The 23,971-nt window shown below is 36.0% G+C and overlaps 1 protein-coding gene across 2 annotated transcripts in view; it reads right to left on the bottom strand.

Annotated features, from left to right (window-relative positions):
* Positions 1 to 1,124: 1,124 nt before the first annotated feature.
* Positions 1,125 to 23,971, bottom strand: part of RIPK2 (receptor interacting serine/threonine kinase 2) — a 33,732-nt gene continuing 10,885 nt past the window's right edge. The window contains exons 3-11 of one of the 2 annotated variants that reach the window (XM_065903002.1): positions 22,302 to 22,457; positions 15,047 to 15,204; positions 14,047 to 14,096; positions 13,063 to 13,224; positions 8,425 to 8,510; positions 5,340 to 5,429; positions 4,206 to 4,299; positions 2,295 to 2,450; positions 1,125 to 1,735 (exon numbers count right to left, since the gene is read on the bottom strand). In XM_065903002.1, the coding sequence (XP_065759074.1) occupies positions 1,392 to 1,735; positions 2,295 to 2,450; positions 4,206 to 4,299; positions 5,340 to 5,429; positions 8,425 to 8,510; positions 13,063 to 13,224; positions 14,047 to 14,096; positions 15,047 to 15,204; positions 22,302 to 22,457 (1,296 nt within the window). In that variant the 3' untranslated portion in view covers positions 1,125 to 1,391. The remainder of the gene's footprint in view (positions 1,736 to 2,294; positions 2,451 to 4,205; positions 4,300 to 5,339; positions 5,430 to 8,424; positions 8,511 to 13,062; positions 13,225 to 14,046; positions 14,097 to 15,046; positions 15,205 to 22,301; positions 22,458 to 23,971) is intronic. The other variant, XM_065903004.1, reaches the window with a different exon arrangement.

Below are 23,971 nucleotides of genomic sequence, written 5' to 3'. Positions count from 1 at the left end.
CTTTATCAATCCAGATACCACATCATTAAACTGATATACAAGTTAATTTGAAACCATCAAGATTCAAAATAATTAAAAAAAAAAAACTATATAAAGGGGAAAACCTCCAAATGATTTTCTCCCTCATTTCCCAAATTAAATCTTTATCTAAACACTTTAAAAATAAGATATAATAAAAGATAACTCATATACTTGGTTTCTACCTTTCCCTAGTAATTGCCATATTTCTCAGAGACACAGTAATGAGGCACCAGAGGTCCAGCTCCAAAATGGAGACTAAAATATCTATTTTAATAAAACACTTAAATTGTCTCAGTGACATCTACTGATTTTACTCATTTTTTCAAACTGTGGGTCATACTGTATAGCCCAACTTCAAAGTCTGTCCTTTCAATTTTATCTTACATCCCACTTTTTGCTGACATTGCTAATAAACATTTTCAGAAAAGGGCTGTAATTCCTTATTAGTTTTCATCTTAGTGATGTAACCCATTAACCAAAAAAAACCTCACACTATATATATCATTGGTTTGAACAAGTTAAGAAAATGAAAAAAAAAAAAAAAAGCTCTAATAACATTATACAGCAATCAAAACTTACAAATTAAGCTTGAATGTGATCTGGAAGGCTTCATATTATGTACTAAGTGCAAAAATCAGGTTGAAGTATGATGTGTTATAACAATGATAATATTAAGAAACAATCCTTCCCCAAATGAGCATACATTTTAAATATGAGCAGGAAGAAAGCAATAGAATGATACATATTAATCTGTTAATTTTGGTTGTTACCTTGGTTATTAGTTCAGGCTAGAAACAGGAGTACAAACACATGTTGAAGGATTTTTTTTCTTTATACACTGTACTCCTTTATCTTTGAAGCAACCTTTTAAAGTAGTCAATAAATAACATTTAAATGTGTAATGTGGATAACAGAGCTTAATGAACAACTCTTTGAAGAGGACTGGAACCCAGGACTGTAGGGCAGGAAAGCTATACTATCTCTGATTTAAGTCTAAGGGGTACACTTCAAAGAGCCGAGCATCTCAAACAAGTAATAAATAATTCACAAAGAAAGCGTATGTGAAAATGGTTTCCATGGGAAACACGTGGAACCTGAAAACATTGTTTTGTATAATAAACATATAATTATTGATCGAAAAGTTTTAATTAACCAAAGAAAACAAAAATTGAACTATGCAGCAAACCACAAACTTTCTACTATATTAATTTAAACAAATACTATAATATCATGGAAGGAGACTAATATTTATCTGAAGAAGAAACCGCATTAAAGTTTTAAATACTCATATGAATCTCATAAAAACAACATTATCAAGGCAAAAGAAATATAAAATACTCTTATACACTGACTTCTTTTCTTGGTAAGAGTTACTGTTTATGGCTTTTATTGTGAAAGACATTTAAAGATGGTGGCTGAGAAAGCACAAGTATTTCTGGGTAAGGCTGAAGACCCATTTGCTTATTATCTTTCAACTTCTGTACTATAACTCTGGCAAATTCTTCTCCTTGAATGTCAGTGGTATCTAATAACTGTCTGACTTTTGAGGTCCTTGTAGGTTTGGTACTAATGAGTTCATAGTCCTCTTTCATTATCAAATCTCTGGACAGGAGGGCGTCTAGAGATTGGTTAAGGCAGGCTTCGGTCATCTGGCTCACAATGTCTTCCCTTTTACTCTGGATCCACTGTTGGGCTATACCAGGCTGAAATCGCCCTGCAGAAAAGCAATGACAGGTAAAAAGGTGGGGACAGATATACAGCTATGAGTAAAATCAGATGAAAAACAAAATAATAAGGCATAAAAGCTAATTTTTCTGTAATTATGCTAATATGGAACAGCAGTATTTTGAAAGATGCTATTAATTTTCAGGAAACATTTAGATATTTGGGTTATCTCTTCCCTTCCCCTCCAAGAAAATGCACTGCATTTTTACTCTCTGTAAATCATGAAAGCAAATGTCACTTTTTTTCAGATTTTTAAAAAAAACATAAAGGATATTTGAATATTTGATAAATAAAAATATATTCACTTTAGTGACATATTAAGTCACACCTCCTCTGAGCACTCCCTCCCTAGACAGATGTTCATGGAACACCGTTTAGTCCCGGGTTCACATGTTAACACTCACGTCTTCAGGGATTGGAGTGCTTTCCTACGTATGGTACGTATATACCATACTGAAGAACACAAAACGTTAAATAGCAAATCTATTGAATATACAGTTGTGAAGTAAACGGCATCACTTACAAAGTGTTTCACAGCACATATTTACCTGAGTTTCCCTCAGCTGAGAGAGGATTCACTATTGCTAAAGAGCATGGGGCAGTCCTGTGATCACAGAATGCTACCTGATGATCCACACAAATGTTACTGTCCTGACTGTGATTCACTGAACATTGACGCAGCACAGAAAAATCTGGAGTTTTTCCTATAAAACACAACATCTCCATTAGGGGTAGAATATTCCTATTAGCTAAAATATGAATGTCTGGATCACACAGAGGGTGGTATTTCATGTCTTTTAATTTTCATTGCATAAGCTCGTTCATAAACCTAACTCACAAGTAAATAGTTTTTAGATCAAAAAGTTTATGATGAATCTTTTTTTAAAACCATATTTTTGTCTGTGCTTGTCTGTCCTATATAAATTATAAATTATAGAATTTTACTTCTTTATATCATATTTTTTCTTCTGTGTCATCTTCCCCCTTCTGCACTTCAAATGTGCCCTGTGAATTTATATATATCTTTCCACAGTTTCCTTTGGCAATCTTATTAAACATCAACATCTCAATGGTCACCTCCCTTCCCAAATCCATGTAATTGAATTTTCTGTCTTCACTGAACCTTAAGTCTTACATTTTCAATAGGATATAACCCTCATATATGCTAAGCACCTCAAACTGGAAAACGTTAAAAACAATTATTCATCTTAACTCTAAAACCCATTTCAACTCCTATTTCTGTTAATAGCACCAATGTTCTTCCAACTAAACTTGTTCAAAGCTTTATCTTTATGTTCATCTTTTTTTCCTCTATTCTCTCCTACAAATGAAAAGTTGTAAAGTCCTATCAGTGTGTCCTCTGTAACACTCCTCACACCATTCTCCTCTTCTTATACTCTGGAGCAGGTTTCATAATTTCTCATGCAGTACATTAATAGACCAATAGTCTCCTCAATCGGAGAAGGCAATGGCACCCCACTCCAGTGTTCTTGCCTGGAAAATCCCATGGATGGAGGACCTGGTAGGCTGCAGTCTGTGGGGTCGCTAAGAGTCGGACACGACTGAAGCGACTTAGCAGCAGCAGGAGCAGCAGTAGTCTCCTGATTGGGCACCCCACCTTGAATCTCCTTTCCCTTCCAAAATATCCTACACATTCCAGCCAGGGTGAATCTTTCTAAAGAAAAAAGTTTATCATGTCACACACACCCTTGCTCAAAAATTTGCAATAGTTGCTTCGTACCCAAGCAAATGAGTCCAAATGGTTTAGCCTAGTATTAGAAATCGTCCTAATGACTCCACCCTGCTCATCTTTGATTACTGTTCATTCACCATCTTCGCCAGCTACACCCAACTACTCACTGTTCTCTGGGTTTTCTTGCTTCTTTCCTCTATGCAGCTCCTTTTGCCTGGAATGCCCATCCTTTATAACTATAGGTCCAACTTTCAGTCAGAAATAATTTCTTCATGATGACAACATGGTGTAGTAGAGTAACATGAAAATGTTTATCAAAAAGACCTGGGTTCAAATCTTGGATTTGCCAGTTACTAACTATGTGATCCAGCAGTCTTGATCTTAAGAATCTGTAAAATGAGGAATATCTCCCTCACAAGGATGCTGTGAAAGTACTTTATAAAAAATGTTACTTTTCCACTATACTACCATAGCTCTACATCCCTATATCTCATACAGTATATTGCTTTTTATCTACTGCTATGGTGACTTAGAAATATTTTTCTTCTTTCTTATATTTTAATAAATATCTTTCTGTGGTGTCTAACAGAATGCCTTTATATGTAAATGCATCTGCTTAACGTCCCATACTGTTTTCACATCTTCAGACTGTCACTTTAAAAAACAAGTTATGAATGAAACCACAGACATGTTCCATACGAACCATGGCTACCTGGTAAGAAAATTGAAAACTTATAAGTAATAACTGACTGAAAAATATACACACCAGATGAAAAGTCATTGTCTTGAGGAGCTGACAGGAACCTTGAGGTTCCAGGAGAACCACTAGTTTTATGGAGTAGAGAGGATCCACACGATTCCTAAAATAAATAGAAGATACATTATTTATGTTAATGCAAAATTATTTAGAAAGTTATACAGCTTTAATTTCTAAACAGGTCTTGCTTTTGGCTTATTATAAACAAAGAATCAAGACTAACACAAATTATACTTTACAAAATTAAACACATTTATGAAATAACAGAAAGCAAAGTGAACTTGATTTATCAGGTCGATTGGGTGGGTGGGGCAATAGTTAAATATACTAGAAATCATTATTTTTTCAATATTTTGTATATAATCTCACAGACTGTCCAGCTGATGAAAAACTTGAGATCTGTAACTCTGATTACCTAATATTGATTCAGATCAAACGCCTATTCTCAAGCCTCAGGTTCCTTCAACATGGAGGAGCAGAAACTCATGGAACAAGTAATACTGAACTTGGACCCAATCCTAGCTGTGCCATGGAATCACTGCCTAACCTCTGACAAGGCATTTACATAACCTGGTTCTCGGGTTCTTTCTGTACACCTATCTAAAAACGTGCATGTATGGGCTCAAAGATTCAAGAGACAGCATATGTAAGGACTACATACTGTGTGTTATGGTTCATTTTGAAGGTATTATTACTTTTCTGAATCTGTAAAGAGAACATATCTTATATGTTCCTAAAAGAAATGATTAATGTGAAATAATTCTGAATAAACGCTACTAAAGAAATCCTTCTATTTGAACAGCCACATAAACAGCATTTTCCCTTTTTCCAGTCATTGTAAAAAGTTAAGAACAAGGCAGATAGTACAGCTTATAGTGGCAGAAGTGTATCAACGATTTGCCTATGTACTACCCTGGGACACCAGTCTTCACATAAAACGATGACAGGGACAGAATTCAACGCCCAAGAAAGAAGCGAGCAATGTGATTTGATGAGATGAACCAAACTGGAGACTGCCATCTTAAAATCCTAAAACCTCCCTGGACTTGAGCTTCTCATCTATAAAAGAGTGAGATAGACTAAATGATTTTTCATGTTCTTGTCACATTTTGAGTTTAATTAGCATACTTGTTTTTTTTTTACCTCCTGCGGACCAGAATTTACAGGTATGTTTGGAGATAACTCCCTTTTCTTCTTGTCACTTAAGTGAACAGTTCTTGAGGCATTCTGTAACTGAAATACATACATACATGTGTTTGAATTAGAGGTGATTAGAAAGTTATATGAGTAAAATACAATCTACTTAACCTATTTTATATGTTTATGAAAAATCAATGGAAAGAAAAGCTCAACCAGTTGAGAATATAATATCTAACTTAAAGGCAGAGATAGTGTAGAATAGGGGAAATAACTTTAGAGATATATGCTTTGAATTCTGTCTCATATTAACTGGTTACCTTGAACAGATTCATCCTTTAAAATGGAATGATATTTACATGCAGGATCATTCCAGAGATTGAGATAATAAAGTACCTAGTTCAAACTAAGTACTTTATATATTTCAATTTGTGTGTATATCTATCTATCCATAATTATTAAGCATTTACTACATTTTAGGCACCATGATTCTAAGCACTATTATTATTTCTATTTTAATGATAAGAAGCTGAGGGCTGGACTAAGTAAAGGAGCAGAGCAACCTAACAGAATGACGGGGGCCAATCAGATCTGATTTAGAACGCCAGGAATCCTGTCTCAGTCAGGGCATGAGACTTAATCTTAGTTTACTTATCTGAAAACTGGAGATAAGAATATTATTTTTGTGGATTACTGCAACAAGGATTAGAAGTAATATATGCAGAGGCCTTAAGATTACTTTGTAAGCATTTGATAAATGATATCCATTAATAAGCAGATGATTTATTTAAATGCTATGCCTTTCTACTAAAATCATCTAGTGATTCATGCCTGTCTCTTTAGGCCAGGTTTGGATTAGTCCCCATCACTATTGAGTGATTTAAAAACAAACCCATCAGTCTGTTTTTCTTCCCCAAACCAACACAATATCAGCTGCTCTACAGAACTTTAGAAATTGGTGGGATCCATACCCAGCCCTTCATTATTCACACTTAACAACTGTCTGATCTGCAACATGTCTAAGAACTTTTGAGAAAAAAACTACTATCTGTCTGTGTACATAATCCATCTGACAGTACTCTGTACACAGCAGTCCAATGCACATTTGTTAAACAGATTTTCATATGAACCTTTTAAATTCATCTTTAGATCCATTTCTGTTATATAAATCTTGTCTGTGCTTTTAAATTTATTAAAATATTTCTTTATGATAATCTTTATGATTATGCAGTATCATTAATTACAAACATCATTTTTCATAACTGATCAGTTAATTCAAATTATTTATGAGTAGACCCTAGAAAGAAATACAATGAAACATGAAGAAAAAACTTTGATTCAGTTTTTACTATTGAAGATATAAGAGATGCTATCCATGAAAACATGTATTATAGGAGCTAGTTCAAAGAAAAAATGAAAGTTCAAACAAAAACTCACCCCAAATAGTGATCTTTGTTTTCAGAAGTTTCTTTATGAAAAATCTTATTATCTTATTAAATTTGTATTCTATTCTTGGCCCTGCCATTAGCTAGCTGTGTAGAGTGTTATATGACTTACTTCCCTATACCTCAGTTATTTCATCTATAAAAAGGAGATGATATTCTTTCCCTAAGAGTTTTACAGAATTGATACCAAGATTTCAAAAAAAGAAAAATGTAACTAAAACAGCTCTGAGTGAAAACAATACCTCAACTTAAAAACACTGACTAAAGACAGTAATGCTACTATTAAATGATATTCAAGTATTTGAAAATACACAGCTTATTTAAGAAGTAAAAATTTCTCCCCCAAATTAACAGTTTTAAATATAGATCCTAGTATTTAAGTTGGTTGGGGACAAAAAAGGAACTGAACTGCTTCTCTTCCAGTTCAGTTTTTTATACTCAAGGTAGAAAAGGTACAAGAAAACAGATCCTTTTATCCACTTTTGCTTGGTCAAAGAGCAGCAAGTTGTAAGGAAAGAAAAGGGAACTGAAAAGACAAAGCAAAAGAAATATTATCAGAAGTCTGTTTCTACTGCGAAGTGGAGAGACTAGGATGTTCTGGAAAAGACTACCTATTCAGAAGCAGGGAAGTCAACGAAAATTTATCAAAATATTAAAACACAGTTCCTCAAAACATTCAGGCACTAATACTGCCAACATCAATTTTAAGTTTGAGTGAGGGCAGTTGTTTCCTTTATGTACTTCCTTTTTAAACCAAAATTTTATGGTTATCCTTTATGCACTTCCCTTTTAAACAAAAATTATGTTAACAGATCCACAAACTGCAAGAGGCAAGCAATGTCATTTAGTGATAAATCAATGGTAGATTATGCCTGTCACAGCCTAACAATTCAGCTAATAAATGACAGTTTTTATTATCATATCCCAAATGCTATTTCGTGAAACCCAGCAAGTGTTAAACTAAGCTGACTTTGTCCCTAAAGGACTGTAGTTGCTCTTTAAATAATTTTTAATAACAGCAAGAAAACCCTGAAGTAATAGGTCCCTTCAGTTGTTCTTCTGATTTACAAGAGCCAGAATGAGTAAATGAGACAACCATTCTAGGTAATTCATATCAACTGCTACTTTGGTCCATGCAAGATGGAGTGTCTGAATGGGAAAACACAAATAAGCAATAAAACATTCACATTTTGGTCTCAATTATTAATAAAAATTCTATAGCTTAATTTGGCAATAAACCTCTGAAAAACCCAAGAAACCTGAATAAAGATAAGTACAATAATCCAGGCATCTTTTACTCTGCATGTATCAAAACTTTTGGGAAATAAACATAGATTGATTAAACAACTGTGGTAATTTAGGGTAATAATTATACACAACAGGCACTCATTGCACATTTCAAATTTACATTTGATATATGGGAGGTCTGAAAATGTCTTGGAAATCTGGAGGTGGCTGTTTGAATGAAATGGAGAAGTTCTTTGGTGACAGATTTAAGACCGCATTCATACTCTCTAATAAATTCTACTGCCTCAGTACTGTAGCCTGTATCTGTGGAAGGTATAAAACTAAAGGAAAAAAGAAAAAAAACTAAAGTCTCCACGATTTAAAGTTTTAAATTTCTAACATTTCATATGACAATTTACCTTTGTTTTCTTTAGCTGAATAACAGCTTCAAGAAAAGTCATCTCTTCAAATGTTCTCAAAACCGGTTCAAGTTCTATTAAACATTCTAAATAAGAAAAAAAGAGCTCAGGTTGCTTATAACCATTAAAATGAAAAACATAAATGCTAATAATACGTGATAAGGCCTTTTTAAGTCAATTTTTTCCCAAACTGATGACATTCAAAATCATTAGAATGTTTACTGCCAAAATAAGAATGTTTATTATAGGCATAAAGATAGATATATCTAAATAAAGACAGATCAAAGGAATATAATTAAGAGTCTAAAAATAAGCCTTTGCAAGTATGGTCAATTATTCTTTGACAAAGCTGCTAAGATAATTCAACGAGGAAAGGGCAGTCTTTTCAACAAATGTTGGATACCCACACGAAAACAGATTTTAGACTCTTACCTCACAACATACAAAGAATTAACTTGAAATGGACTATGCACCATGGACAGAGGAGCCTGGAGGGCTACATTCCATGGGGTTGCAAAAAGTGGGACAGGACTGAAGTGACTTAGCATGTATATACTGACTATGCACCTAAATGTAAATATAGGTGGAAATCTTCATTGCCTTGAGTTAGGGAAATAATTCCTAGGATATGGTATCAGAAACAGGATCCATAAAATATCTTTGATAACTGGACTTCAAAAAAGTTGAAACACTTACATTAAGAAAAATGATGCATTAAGAAAAACAATGCTATTAAGAAAAATGAAAAGACAAGCCCCAGACTAGGAGAACACTTTTACTTATCATGGATTTGGTAAAGAACTTATATCTAGAATATAAAAAGAATTCTAACAACTTAAGACAAATAACCCAATTTAAAAATGAGAAAAGGATTGAATTTCAGCAAAGGAGACACACAGATAGCTAAAAAGCACATGAAAATATGCTTAAAAACCATTAGTCATTAGGAAATGCAAATTAAAACTACAGTGAGGTATCACTCCATACTCACTAAAATAGCTGTAATTAAAAAGACAGACAATAACAAGTATTGACAATGATGCAGAGAAAAGGAAAACCTCACACATTGCTGGTAGGAATGTATCATGATGCAGCCGCTTTGGAAAACAGCTTGGTGATTTCTTTAAAATGAAGAACAAATTTACCACACAACCAAGCAATGCCACTCATAGGTCAGAGGAACAAAAACATATGTTCACACACATATGTGCGTGTGAACAGTCATAGCAGCATGATTAACAATAGCCAACAAGCAGAAACAGCTATAATTCTGCTATTACTAAAATAATATACAGACATGCTGCTCAAGGGAGAGGTCAGGGCTCCAGAAATAAAACTGAGCATCAAGAAGGTAGAAATGGTATAAAAGCCATGGTTTGGACTGGATCATCTAGGGAGAAAGTGCAGATGGAAAACAGTAAAGGACCACATTAAGCTCTGAGCCCTTCCAACAGTTAGACGCTGAGCAGAGGAAGAAAAAAAGAGAGAGAGGAAGAGACGATAATAGGGAGGACAATAGGGAGGGAGCATGGTCTCTGGTGCCTTGGAAGCTACCAGGGGGAAAAGTTTTGAGGAGGCGAAGAGTCAGCCAGGACTCTTCTGCTGAGAGCCTAAGTGAGATAATCAGTATTTCAACACTGCTTTTCTTGGTAACTTGATCAAACACTGCATTAGTGGCAATATGAAACAGAAGACTGCTGTAAGTCTGTTAATAAATAAATTAGAAGGGAAGAAGTAGAGACAACAAGTATGGACAATTCCTACAAAGTGTTTAGATCTAAATGCAAGTGGAAAAATTAGGTGGTAGCTGAAGGATGATGTGGGGTCAAGAGTTTTTGTCCTATATAAAGACAGGATCTAACAGTATCTAACAGTAACTGGCAATGCAAGAGCAGAAAGAATGTTAAGAAACAAATGCTGGAGAGAGGAAGAGAATGACATCCAGAGCAGAAGAAACACTGCTTAGAGTTGTATAAGAATACTCTTCTTTCCACTGTAAAAGAGACAGGCAGTAAGACAGGTCAAGTACAACTAAGTTGGTAGATCTGGTAGTGGAACTATGAGGGAATTCTCTCTCATGGTTTCTATTTTCTCAGTGCTCAAAAGAAACATGGAACATGGGGTGTAGGAAGCTTAAGAAGGGAAGATATGGTACAATATGGATTACCTGTGTCTTCTCTTCCTGAGTTCAGAATCTATTAAGAAAAGCTATCCAATTATGACAGATGGTGATCAAAATATCACCTTTATTACAGATAAAGGTAAATGGAATTATGTCCCTTTTTAGATCTGTAGCATATGGGCTTACTAGCAATATTTTGCCCCTTCAACTGGGTTTTACTCACTTAGCTACAGGCCTCACCTGCTTCCATATGGTGAAGCAGAAAAAATGTATGCATCTTTTAGACAAGCTTACTTCCAAAAGTAGGAGAAAACTGAGAATGGATTAGCTAAGTATGCTTAGTTTTTCTCCAAAATTAACCAATGAGCAGGAGCTTTGAGGGGCAGACAGAAGCTGGAAATGTTCCTCCCATGCTTTTCTTCTTGGAGACTGAAACAGGATTTCATCTCCACTTTGGGAACATAAAGTATGGGACTTATGCATCTCCTGCAGTAGTTCAAGATGATCATCTAGGACAGTAATTTTCAAACTTTTGGGTCTCAGAACTCTTCAAAATTATCCCAAAGAGCTTTTGTGTATGTTGATCATACCTACTGAGATTTACTATATTAGAAATTAAAACTGAGACCATTTAAAAATGTCAGAGTATATGAAAATACATTACATTATCCCAATGATATGATTACACCTCATTTAGTCTCTGGAAACTATTTTTTTCAGAGGATGAGAGGGAAAAGGGAAGATAATACCTTAATGTTTATTATTTTGAAAAAGTTTTGATTTTGTGAATCCTTTGTAAGTCTCAGGGACCACCCCACCTCCAGGGGTCCCTGTACCACAACTTAAGAATAGGTGATCTAGGAGAATGTATTTGAAAACATAACAGAATGCTAAGTAGTGTTCAGACTTCAGTTTTAGCTATTAAAGAGAAACAAGCGAATTTCATTTCTGGACAAGATGAAGCAACAAGGACCAATTCATCCTCCTGTCTTAAATACCCAACAGTCAGACAAAATGCATGAAACAGTGGGAATGAAGACACTAGATATGAGGCAACAAAAAGGGACAGTGATCTCTGAGTGACGAGAAATAACTGAGGTGAGCCCTGCCACAGCCTGACTGCCCAAGCATCCTGCCCTGAGAGTTTCCAGCTATACTACAGGGATAGGCAAACAAGGTGAGGCCTGGTGGAACCTGAAAGCTGAAGACACAGGGCTTAGAGTCAGGGTAGACCAAGGCAGACAGAGTTTATGGGTCAGTGTAGGAAAGAGGAGAAGTACGCGTAGAGAGAACTCCAGAGATCTGCAGAACACTCCTCTCAAATATTCAGCAGCACTGACCACTGCAGGACGCAGAACTCACTAAGCCAAAAGCCAGTGTTTTCAAGGAACAATAGGGAAAAGCTAGGAAGTCTGTAGAGAAGTTAAGTGAGTATTAGTCTTAGTCTTAGAGAAGAGAAGAAACTATTAGTTGCTCAATTGTGCCCAGCTCTTTGCGACCCCGTGGACTGTAGCCAACCAGGCTCCTGTGTCCATGGAATTCTCCAGCCCAGAAAACGGGAGTGCGTAGCCATTCCCTTCTCCAGGGGATCTTCCTGGCCCAAAGAAACTGGCTGCAATGCAGGAGACGAGGGTTTGATCCCTAGGTTGGGAAGATCCTCTGGAGGAGGGAATGGTTACCCATTCCAGTATTCTTGCTGGAAAGAAGTAAAATAAGTTTTGACTAATGGTATGATCTTCAGAAAAGCTAGAATCTTTAGGGAATGGAGAATAAATTACAGTTGCAAGTGGCACTGGGGACAAAGGAGATATATGTATCTGCCATTAAATGGTGTTTGGAAATAAGAGATAAAATGGTAATCCATTATTACAGCAAATTTTGATTTTTTTTAAGTACAATGCTGATGAGCACTAGACATAAGTTTTGAATGCAAAATATATTTCATTATTTTTCTAGTTGGAAAGAAGATTCCCAGTCTATAGCTTGTCTTTTCATTTTCTGTAGCATCTTTTGAAGTGTAAAAATTTTCAATTTCTTTGAAATTCAATTATCAAAACTTTTTTTAATAGATCTTGTTTTTGATGTTATATATAAGAGCTCTTGGGTCAACCCAAGGTCATGAAGATTTTCTTCTATGTTTATATTCAGGTGATGATCCATTGTACCTCTGAAATATATCTTAATTCTATCTGATTTTTTCATTTCCAGGATTGGTCTAGAGATTCTACTCTTGCCCTTCTCCAATCAGTTTTTTACATAGCAGCAAATAGCTCCTAAACTTTATCATGTTCTTTCTCTGAAAACTTGTATTTGGAGTAAACTTCTAATCTTTTTATGATAGCCAACAGTCTCTCCTTACCAGTTCAATCTCATCTAATAAAAATGACTGAATTTAAAAAAAAAACAAACTTTTGACTTCGTCATCTAACTTGTGTGACTGTTCAAGGAATACTTTATTTACAGCATATTCGCTATTTTTGTAATTCAAAAGGTCCAGATTAAAACTGTACACTTACTTAAGAAAGATGGTCTTTCATCTGGGTTCTGCGCCCACCCACTTTCTATCAGAGAGACCATCAGCGCTCGATGAGGTATATCAGACGGCAAGCTCTCTTCATTAGTGTCAGGGCGATGCCCTTGTGACACACCATACATAATCTGCAAAGGGTTAGTGACGTCTGCGGAAGCAAACAGAGACACACTTCATTCATCAGAAACATATTATGGTCTCATGCATTCATTACATTCTAACCTCACCCAATGAAAATCAGAGAAATCTTAAAAACCTGAGGAAGAATTCATTACCTCCCTTTCTGTCAAAGGAATATTTACATCCCAGCTATGCCCAGACTTACAGGAGGAGTTTATAGCTTCACCTCTTTAATTCTGGGCTTGGCCGCGTGATCTGACTGGGCCAATGGAATGTGAAGACAGCAGAGCAAAGCAGAGCTGAGCGGAGCTAGCAGAGCAGGGAAGAGTCACAGCAACTAGTTGTCTAGTGTGGATAAGAGACTCTATAGCGTTCAGTCTGTCAGCTGCCGAGACTCTGAGGCTGTGACACAGCAAACTGACCTGAACGGACCTCAAAGAAACAGACAGCATTATCAGAAAATGTGCAAATTATTCTTCAATGTCTGCTGGTCTTTAGAAGGAGCACTAATTAAACTTTCATATAAAGAATTTTATAGTTGGAATGAACCTTAGAAATAAGAATTCAAAATTCTTATTTTGAAGATGAAAAACACCAGGACTTAAGAGATTCAGTGGCTTAATAATGGAGTTAATTACTATCAGAACAAAATGAATCTATATTTTTCCAATCTTTAATTCAGTATTTTCCAATATACATGGGATTCACATTGATAAATTGTTACGCTTTCCTACTGTGTTTTCCACAAAATGAATGGTAGGCAGATTTAAAATAGGTGATTTTTATTTAGACAGTTCTGAGTATGATTTACCAACATGATATCATAATAAGGAAATCAAAGTACACTTACCTTCAAAAGGCTGTTTTCTGGATAAGACTTCCCAGGTAATAATTGCATAGCTGTTTAAGATAAAACATACATACAGTAACTATGCATAATAAACTAAATAGTACCGATTTTAAAAGCTGACAGTGGAGATACCAGTTTTGAAAATAGTAATGTAGTGAAATGCTGCTTAAAGAATCACTATATAGAACCAAGATGCTGAATATTTGTATATAGTTTTACTTTGAAAGGAAAATAATTCAATTTGAAAAATTAGGAAATTAGTACAATAAAAACAAAGTAATAGGCAAGGATAACTTGTGGATGATTCATTAATACTATGTCCTTTAATTACATGATTCTATTATTCACACAAAATAAAGAGTAATAAAAAAGACTGTCTCAGGTAGCCCTATTCTACTGACTTTTTTCTGGTGTGAGTACTGTCTCCTTTGGTAAAGTTACATGTTATTCACACTTTTTCCCTCACTCTCTCAAGGTCACATATGATTAAAAACCCCTGAATATTACAAATTAATAGAATAATAGACATGTTTTAATATTTTTTAAGGATGTAAAAGTAGCTTAAAGCGAGGCACCTTTATTTTTATATTTTTTTATTTTACTTTTTGGCTGCTCTGCATAACTTGCGAGATCTGTTTCCCAACCAGGGATTAAACCTGGGTCATGGCAGCGAAAGCCTGGAATCTTAAATCACTAAGATGCCAGGGAATTCCTTAAAGCAAGGCATTGTTAATTTGAAAAATATTAACCACTGTCTCTAATCTATTTTCACCACACCTATGAGAGCAGCATAAAAATCATACTTTAAAACTGTAGCTTCAAAAGTCTGATTAATCTTATGGAGAAGGAAATGGCAACCCACTCCAGTACTCTTGCCTGGAGAATTCCATGGACAGAGGAGCCTGGTGGGCTACAGTCCATGGGGTTGCAAAGAGTCAGACACAATTGAGCGACTTCACTTTAGGCAAAGTTAACTCTGAGCAAAAGTGACATACTGTACCTATATATATCGTGCTTGACAGAAGCCCTTGCTTTCTGTCCGGGTTCATAGTTTTCAGGTGGCATATAGACAATTGTCCCTCCTTCTGGTGCAGACTTACTACTTCGTGATTGTGAGAGGGACATCACACGCCATTTTGACAAACCAAAATCTGCAATCTGGAGGGGAAAAGAGTAATTTAAAAATTTTCTTTTTTAAAAATCCAGGAATTGTTTGCCTTTCTTTATATTTATTCTGTTTAGACATGAGACCAGAATAAATGCTATACATACACACATATATTAAGAGTTCTATATATTCCACCAGTCTCTTAACAAATTGGATTCCATAGTGCTGAACCCGACAACTCTAGAAGCAACACAAACTGACTTAAGAGTTCAGCATAATATCACAAGTTTTAAAAGAAACTAAGATTTGAAAAATTAAATAGAAGTATTTTTTGCGTTTAGAATAAAAGAATAGAATGAGTACATCCATTTTACTTTTTGTGACAAGTAGCTTTATATCACGTGCTTTCAAAATTTACCTATACCTCACAAAACTGCTAAACTACTCATATCTAATATGACTGTCACTGTGCATATATTCTTTATATGTGCGTAAAATACTACTTTTATATTTTGAAATAAAATTCCATTAAAGTATAACTCATTATTATATGACTTTTGCTTACCACTTATTGAGTATCTGCTGACAACAGTGTAGTTAGCAACATAACATATTTATGTCCATGCCAAGTGGTACCTAACGAATTGTCAGTGACTGACATTCTGTACTTTTGACATGTCCTTTATAGTTTACTTCAGCTGAAAATTTTGTGCAGATACTACACAATATTTTGTAACTATCTAAAATGTTCTAATATTTTTAAAAAGGGAGACAAAAATGTAAGAACAGAAACAATATTTACTGAACAAAAAAGTATAAGGAAAGCTTTGAAGACATTTAATTAAATTTCTTAGACCTTAAACTGCGCCATTTAGTAGTTGACAGAGTGGAATGAGCTCCATCCACCATCCACCATACCATTTGTGTTTCAATCGTTTAACTCTTAAAATACTTACAAACTTTAACAGAAGAAATAATTTCTTTAGTGTTTAGATGAATTTGAGATTAAAAAATTATAGCCCCACTCCAAAAAGGGATGGAGGACTACACAAATCTTTCATATATTACCATAATGAAAGGGTACACTTAAGGAAAAAAATTAGAAAAGCCCAAGAGGAAAAATGGTGCCACGACATGAAGAGCTAAACTGGACTGATCTCTAAAGGCAATGCAAGATGTTCTTTAGTCACTAAGTCATCCAGCTCTTTTACAACTCCTTGGACTGCAGCCTGCCAGGCTCCTCTGTCCAGGGGACTTCCCAGCAAGAATACTGGAGTGGGCTACCATTTCCTTCTCCAGGGGATCTTCTCAACTCAGGGACTGAACCCAAGTCTTCTGCATTAGAGGCAGATTCTTAACTGCCTGAGCCACCAGGGAAGCCCCACTCAGAACAGTATTTGACACATAATGGGTGAACCAAGTGTGTTAGTATTATTAATGTTTCATATACAGGAATAAACCTAAAGCTTGCGCTTATTCATACAATACCAACAACAGAGAACGCAGTTTGAGGGTCTTTAATCTAAACTTTTAGGTGTAATTAAGACTCTGGGCCTCTTGAGAAACCTATATGCAGGTCAGGAAGCAATAGTTAAAACTGGACATGGAACAACAGACTGGTTCCAAATAGGAAAAGGAGTACATCAGGGCTGTATATTGTCACCCTGCTTATTTAACTTATATGCAGAGTACATCATGAGAAACGCTGGGCTGGAGGAAGCACAAGCTGGAATCAAGATTGCTGGGAGAAGTATCAATAACCTCAGATATGCAGATGACACCCCCCTTATGGCAGAGAGTGAAGAGGAACTAAAAAGCCTCATGATGAAAGTCAAAGAGGAGAGTGAAAAAGTTGGCTTAAACCTCAACATTCAGAAAACTAAGATCATGGCCTCTGGTCCCATCACTTCATGGGAAATAGATGGGGAAACAGTGGAAACAACATCAGACTTTATTTTTATGAGCTCCAAAATCACTGCAGATGGTGATTGCAGCCATGAAATTGAAAGATGCTCAGTGGCTCAGAGGGTAAAGCGTCTGCCTGCAATGCGGGAGACCTGGGTTTGATCCCTGGGTTGGGAAGATCCCCTGGAGAAGGAAATGGCAACCCACTCCAGTATTCTTGCCTGGAAAATCCCATAGATGGAGGAGCCTGGTAGGCCACAGACCATGGGGTCACAGAGTCGGACACAACTGAGTGACTTTGCTTGCTTGCTACTCCTTGAAAGGAAAGTTATGACCAACCTAGAGAGCATATTAAAAAACAGAGATGTTACTTTGCCAACAAAGGTCCATCTAGTCAAGGCTATGGTTTTTCCAGTGGTCATGTATGGATGTGAGAGTTGGACTGTGAAGAAAGCTGAGTGCCGAAGAATTGATGCTTTTGAACTGTGGTGTTGGAGAAGACTCTTAAGAGTCCCTTGGACTGCAAGGAGATCCAACTAGTCCGTCCTAAAGGAGATCAGTCCTGGGTGTTCATTGGAAGAACTGATGCTGAAGCTGAAACTCCAATACTTTGGCCACCTCCTGCAAAGAACTGACTCACTGGAAAAGACCCTGATGCTGGGAGGGATTGGGGGCAGGAGGAGAAGAGGATGACAGAGGATGAGATGGCTGGATGGCGTTACCAACTTGATGGACATGAGTTTGAGTAAACTCCGGGAGTTGGTGATGGACAGGGAGGCCTGGCGTGCTGAGATTCATGGGGTCACAAAGAGTCGGACACAACTGAGTGACTTAACTGAACTGAACTGAACTGAAGACTCTGGGCAACTGTATCCCAGTTACTCTTACTTGCCACTCTCACTCAACCTCTAAAAGCAAAAACAGTGCTCCAGTTACACACTGGCTAGGATAATAAGCATTACTATGAGAAGGCAAAGAATGCTGAGTGCCAAAGAATTGAGGTTTTCGAATTGTGGTACTGGAGAAGACACTTGAGAGTCCCTTGGATTGCAAGGAAGTCAAATCAATCAATCCTAAAAGAAATCAACCCTCAATATTCACTGGAAGGACTGATGCTGAAGCTGAAGCTCAAATACTTTGACCACCTGATGGGAAGAGCTGACTCAGTGAAAAAGACTCTGATGCTGGGAAAGACTGAAGGCCCAAAGAGAAGGAAATAAGATAGCATTGCCTACTCAATGGCCATGACTTTGCGCGAACTCTGGCAGTTAGGGAGGACAGAGGAGCCTGGTGTGCTGCAGCCCATGGTGTCACAGAGTCCAACACAACTTAGCGACTGAACAACAGGTTCTTATACTTGAACCATACATTGCAAACTACTGGGCTAAATACTGGTTTGAATACAGTGCTGCAGAAAATGTAGTCTCAGTTTGCTTATGTGCTCCTTTTACTTCACATTTGTGTTTTGAAACCTTATCTAGAAAAATTAATCTGAATTCTCTTTATCAGTTAATTTAGTTTTGTTTTCAATGAATGAAAGAAATGAAACTACATTTCTTCCCCTTCTCTATCACAAACACCATATACAAAAGACATGATTCATTAAATCTGGATCTTGCAAAGAAGAGAAAAAGTGAAGAATATGAGAGGGATACAAGTTCTATGATTTCTTGAGGATCCTGAAATATTTGCCATTCAACAGTAAAGACAGAGAATAGGAACTTTTCATTTCTACACAAGATCTTAACATACATTTTAAAGGTAACGGATCTGTTTAGTTAAAAACAGATTATAACACAAGAATTTATTGTATAGCACAGAAAACTATATTCAGTATCTTATAATAACCTATAAAGGAAAATAACCTGAAAAATATATAAAATTGAATCACTTTGCTATATAACTAAAACTAGCATAATACTGTAAATCAACTACACTTCAATTAAAAAAATTTTAAAAATCAGAGGAAAAACACTTTGTTCATAAAAATCATCCCTAATCCTACCACCCTATCAGCATAGCTATTTTCATTTACATAATACTATCTGTCTCTTTAAAACTATGATGTTATCATCAGTAAGAAGCTATGAGGAAGACCTTCCAAGCAGTCTGGTTTCCACACAGGACTGACAGAATAGTAAAGAAATCAGACATGGTACATAGAAATATTTATTTCAAACAAGCCTATCATGGGTTCATTTGTATTTAAGGTGCACGAATAGATACTGAGACTTCCCTGGTGGCTCAGATGGTAAAGCGTCTACCTGCAGTGTAGGACACCTGGGTTCGATCCCTGGGTCAGGAAGATCTCCTGGAGAAGGGAATGGCAACCCACTCTGGTATTCTTGCCCACCCCCAACCCCCCCCCCCCCAAAAAGGGTTCAATGGAACATTGGAGAAGGAAATGGCAACCCACTCCAGTACTCTTGCCTGGAGAGTCCCATGGAGGGAGGAGCCTGGTAGGCTACAGTCCATGGGGTCGCAAAGAGTTGGACACGACTGAGCGACTTCACTTCACTCAATAGATACTGACCAGCAGACCAACAAATTGAATGTAGTCTTTTTAAAGTAGAAAAGTCTTGATTGATCTTAACTAGTAGTAAATATTTTTTTTCTAGATACTATTAAGATGTTTCTGATTAACATTACGGTGAGAAAATTTACTTAAAAAAAAAACACTAACAAGGTGTGAGGTTCCATTTAATCTCATTAAGTACTTCAAGAGATTTTTTTGTATTTCATTTAAATGACTTTCAAGAAGACAGGCAGATAGGATAACTTAATTTTTCATTAGTCATGGAAACTATGACTTTTAAAGGACATTTATAAAATAAAAAGTAGAGACACACAGGATACATATAAAAGAGTGTCACTAATTTATAAGAACCGTATTAGAAAGATCACAGTTTTGTATGTGCTAAGAGTAATAAAAATTAAAAAACACACACACACACACACAAAGCCAAACTATTTTAAATTCTATTCATGTCAAAGAAATACTATGAAAAAGTATTCAATGAAAAAGAGAATGATCAATGATCAATGAAAAAGAGAAAGTAGGTATCGTCATCACCTATTACTTTCCTTCTCTGTTCTCTACCAAGGATGGCTTCTGGACTGAGATGAAGAAAATAAAGTCCAAGGAGGTTGAAAAGTTTATAAAGTACAAGTCTCAGTTCATTTTACATATATTTCAGGTTTAGTTAGAATACTAGCAAATACCTCCACGGAGAGATAAAAAGTTACAGAACAGAGAATAGCATTTGTTTTGTTGAAGGTCTGTACGGACATCATGACCTGACCCATAAGGAGAGCTGCAAACACAAAAGGTCCAAGAAACTTGCCACCACCATCCACATCCTCTCGCCTTTTAGTATAAAAACAAAAGCCTGAATTCTAGCTTGGGTGAGGTGGTTCTTTGGGACACTCATCCATCATCTTCTTGGTCTACTGGCTTTCCAAATAAAGTTGCTATCCCTCGCCCCAACACCTCATCTGTTGATTTACTGGCCCTGTTGCGCGGTGAGCAGTTTAAAGCTGGACATGGTAACAAGGACACTTGGAAAAGCAGTCAGAGAAGGACTTTTATAACATTTGTATGAAAAAAAAGGAGAAAAATGGACTGTGTAACGGCTCTTTTAGGAGTATGCCAAACAAAATGAATGTTTATTCTCCAAAAGTCCTAATTAATAAAAGGCCTGATCTTGACCTGAAGGGAGGTTTTTAGCACCATGCTGTGTAGCTCTGATTTGGGCACTGCAATGGTTAACAGGTAATCATGACTTGAGGATACAAAAACTAGCTAATTAAATTTGAGGATGACACAAAGCTAGAAGACAAAGTTAAAAAAAAAGGTCATGACATGACATGACCAACAAAAGCATGATCATAAAAGAAAAAAATTAAAACTTTTGCTCTGTGAAAGACCTTGCTAAAAAGGATGAAAAGAACAGAGTTTGGACTGGCAGGAAAGACCTGCAAACTATCAATACATATCTGATGAAGGACTTACATCAATAAAATACACAGAACTTTTAAAACTCAATAGTAAAAAAGCAAAGAGTCCAAGTAGAAAATGGTCTTAAGATCTGAAGACACACATCACTGAAAAGGATATAGAGATGGCAAATAAATAACACTATTCAACATCATTGGAAAATGAAAATTAAGATCATGGTGCTATATCACTATACATCCATTAGAATGCCAGAATAAAAAAACTATGATAATATCAAATGCTGGTGAGGGTGCATACAATGGGTCTTTCATACATAGCTGGTGAAATGTACAATGGTGCAGCCACTGTAGAAAATAGTTAGCTTCTTAAAAAGCTAAACATACTTTACCATATGACCATGCAGTTAAACTCTTGGGCATTTATCACAGAGGAATAAAAACTTAACATTTGTTCAAAAAGTTGTATAGGCCTATTCAATGGAGCTTTATTTTAACTGCCAAAGGCTAAAAATAACCAAATCTCTCTCAGTAAGTGAATGGTTAAACAACTCTAGTACACCCACACCATGGAATATTATTCACCAATGAAAAAGAAACCAACTCTTGACACAAGCAAAGACTCAAATGGATCTCAAAGGCCTTATGCTAAATGAAAAAAGCCAATCTCAAAATATAATACACTGTATGATTCCATTGTCAAAACAACAAAATTATAGAAATGAAAAACAGATTACTGGTTGAGAGTGGTTAGGGATGATGGAGGGAAGGTGAACATGACTATAAAGGATAGTATAAGTGGTATCTTTGTTGTGATAGACTAGTGCTGTATCCTGACTGCTACAATAGTTACAGAAGTTTACACAAGATGAAGTGAAACAGAATTACAAACTACATATGTGCACTGTACCAGTGTCAAATTCCTGGCCTTGAAATGGAACTATAATTATATGTGATGTAACCACTGGTAGAAACTGGGTGAAGGGTACATGAGACTTGTTTACTTTGCAACCACCTAAGAATCTCTAATAATTTCAAAATAAAAAGTAAATAAAGGTATACTTAACAATTTAAATTAAGAATATAATGACTTTGTATCTGAACCATAGTTTTATCAATATCTGTAGTCTAGGAATAACTAACCCACTGCAGCAGGAAGTGGCACTGAATTAGGGGCCAAGGAAAAGGCAGAGATATTAAATCAGCAAGGTAGAAAAATTAACTAAAAAGTCTCTAAATCTATTAAACACAAGGATGCAGATAAGCTTTTTTGAAAAACAGTAATTACCTTAACATGAAATTCATTATCCAATAAGATGTTTTGAGTCTTCAGGTCATGATGAAGTAGAGGAGGATTCATATTGTGCAGGTAATTTACACCTAGAGCAATTTCATGCAGAATACGAAATCTCAATGGCCAAGGAACATCAGGATATTCAATTTTCTTCATATATATGAAAATAAATAAAACTAAAATTAGTGGCCAAATTTATTTCCACTTTGAAAATGAAATATTCCATGAGGAATAGTATAAACTAAATATCTAGTATAACTAAGTATAGGGCAATTTTTATATAATAAGTAAATATAAATATAAAATAAGATATACTTATTTTATTATACAGTATCTATTTGACATTATTTAACATCCTTGGATCTTATTTTCTTTATAGAGAAAATAATGCCTTTACAGTCCTAATATTTCCTTTTAGTGTACACTGGCAATGTAACGACATGGTATGGGCTCTTTCTCCAGTTGTGATAGTTTGTTTTCATCTGTATAATACCCAGACACATATATTTATACTCTACATGTTTTCTAATTCCAGGTTGTTGTTCAGTTGCTAAGTCATGTCCCACTACTTGTGATCCCATGGACTGCAGCATGCCAGGTGCCTCTGTTTTCTACTATCTCCTGGAGTTTGCGCTCAAACTCATGGGCATTGAGTTGTTGATACTATCTAATCATTTCATCTTCTGCCACCCCCTTCTTTTGCCTTCAATCTTTCCCGGCATCAGGGTCTTTGCCTATGAGTCGGCTCTTCCCATCAGATGGTCAAAGTATTTGAGCTTCAGCTTCAGCATCGGTCCTTCCAATGAGTATTCAGGGTTGATTTCTTTTAGGATTTACTGAATTGATCTTGCATTCTGAGGGATTCTCAAGAGTCTTCTTTAGCACCACAGTTTGAAAGCTTCAATTCTTCAGTGCCCACCCTTCTTATACTCCAACTCTCACATCCCTATGTGACTACTGGAAAAACTAAAGCTTTGATTACATGCACCTTTGTAGCAAAGTGATGTCTCTGTTTTTTAATACACTAAATTTGTCATAGCCTTCCTTCCAAGGAGCAAGTGTCTTTCAATTTCATGGTTGCAGTTACAGTCCACAGTGAGTTTTGGAGTTCAAGAAAATAAAATCCATCACTGCTTCTACCTTTTCCCCTTGTATTTGCTATGAAGTGACTGGACCGGATGCCATGATCTTAGTTTTTATGATACTGAGTTCCAAGCCAGCTTTTTCACTCACCTTTTTGACCCTCATCAAGAGGCTCTTTAGTTTCTCTTCACTTTCTGCAACGAGGGTGATATCATCTGCACATCTTGAGGTTGTTGATTTTTCTCCCAGCAATCTTGATTCCAGCTGTGATTCATCCACCTCAACATTTCGCATGATGTGGTCTGCACAGAAGTTAAATAAGCAGGGTGGCGAAATATGGCTTTGTTGTACTCCTTTCCCAATTTGGAACCAGTCAGTTATTCCATGACTGGTTCCAAATGTTGCTTCTTGACCCACATACAGGTTCCTCAGGAAACAGGTAAGGTGGTCTGATACTCCTATCTCTTTAAGAATTTTCCAGTTTGTTGTGATCCACACATTGAAAGGCTTTAGCATAGTTAATGAAACAGAAGATGTTTTTCTGGAATTCCCTTGCTTTCTGCATGATCCAATGAATGTTG

Source organism: Muntiacus reevesi, chromosome 12, assembly GCF_963930625.1.
Source record: "Muntiacus reevesi chromosome 12, mMunRee1.1, whole genome shotgun sequence".
NCBI classification, from domain to species: domain Eukaryota; kingdom Metazoa; phylum Chordata; class Mammalia; order Artiodactyla; family Cervidae; genus Muntiacus; species Muntiacus reevesi.
The sequence above is the reverse complement of the archived record's forward strand: the minus strand, read 5'-3'. Positions and strand labels throughout refer to the sequence as shown.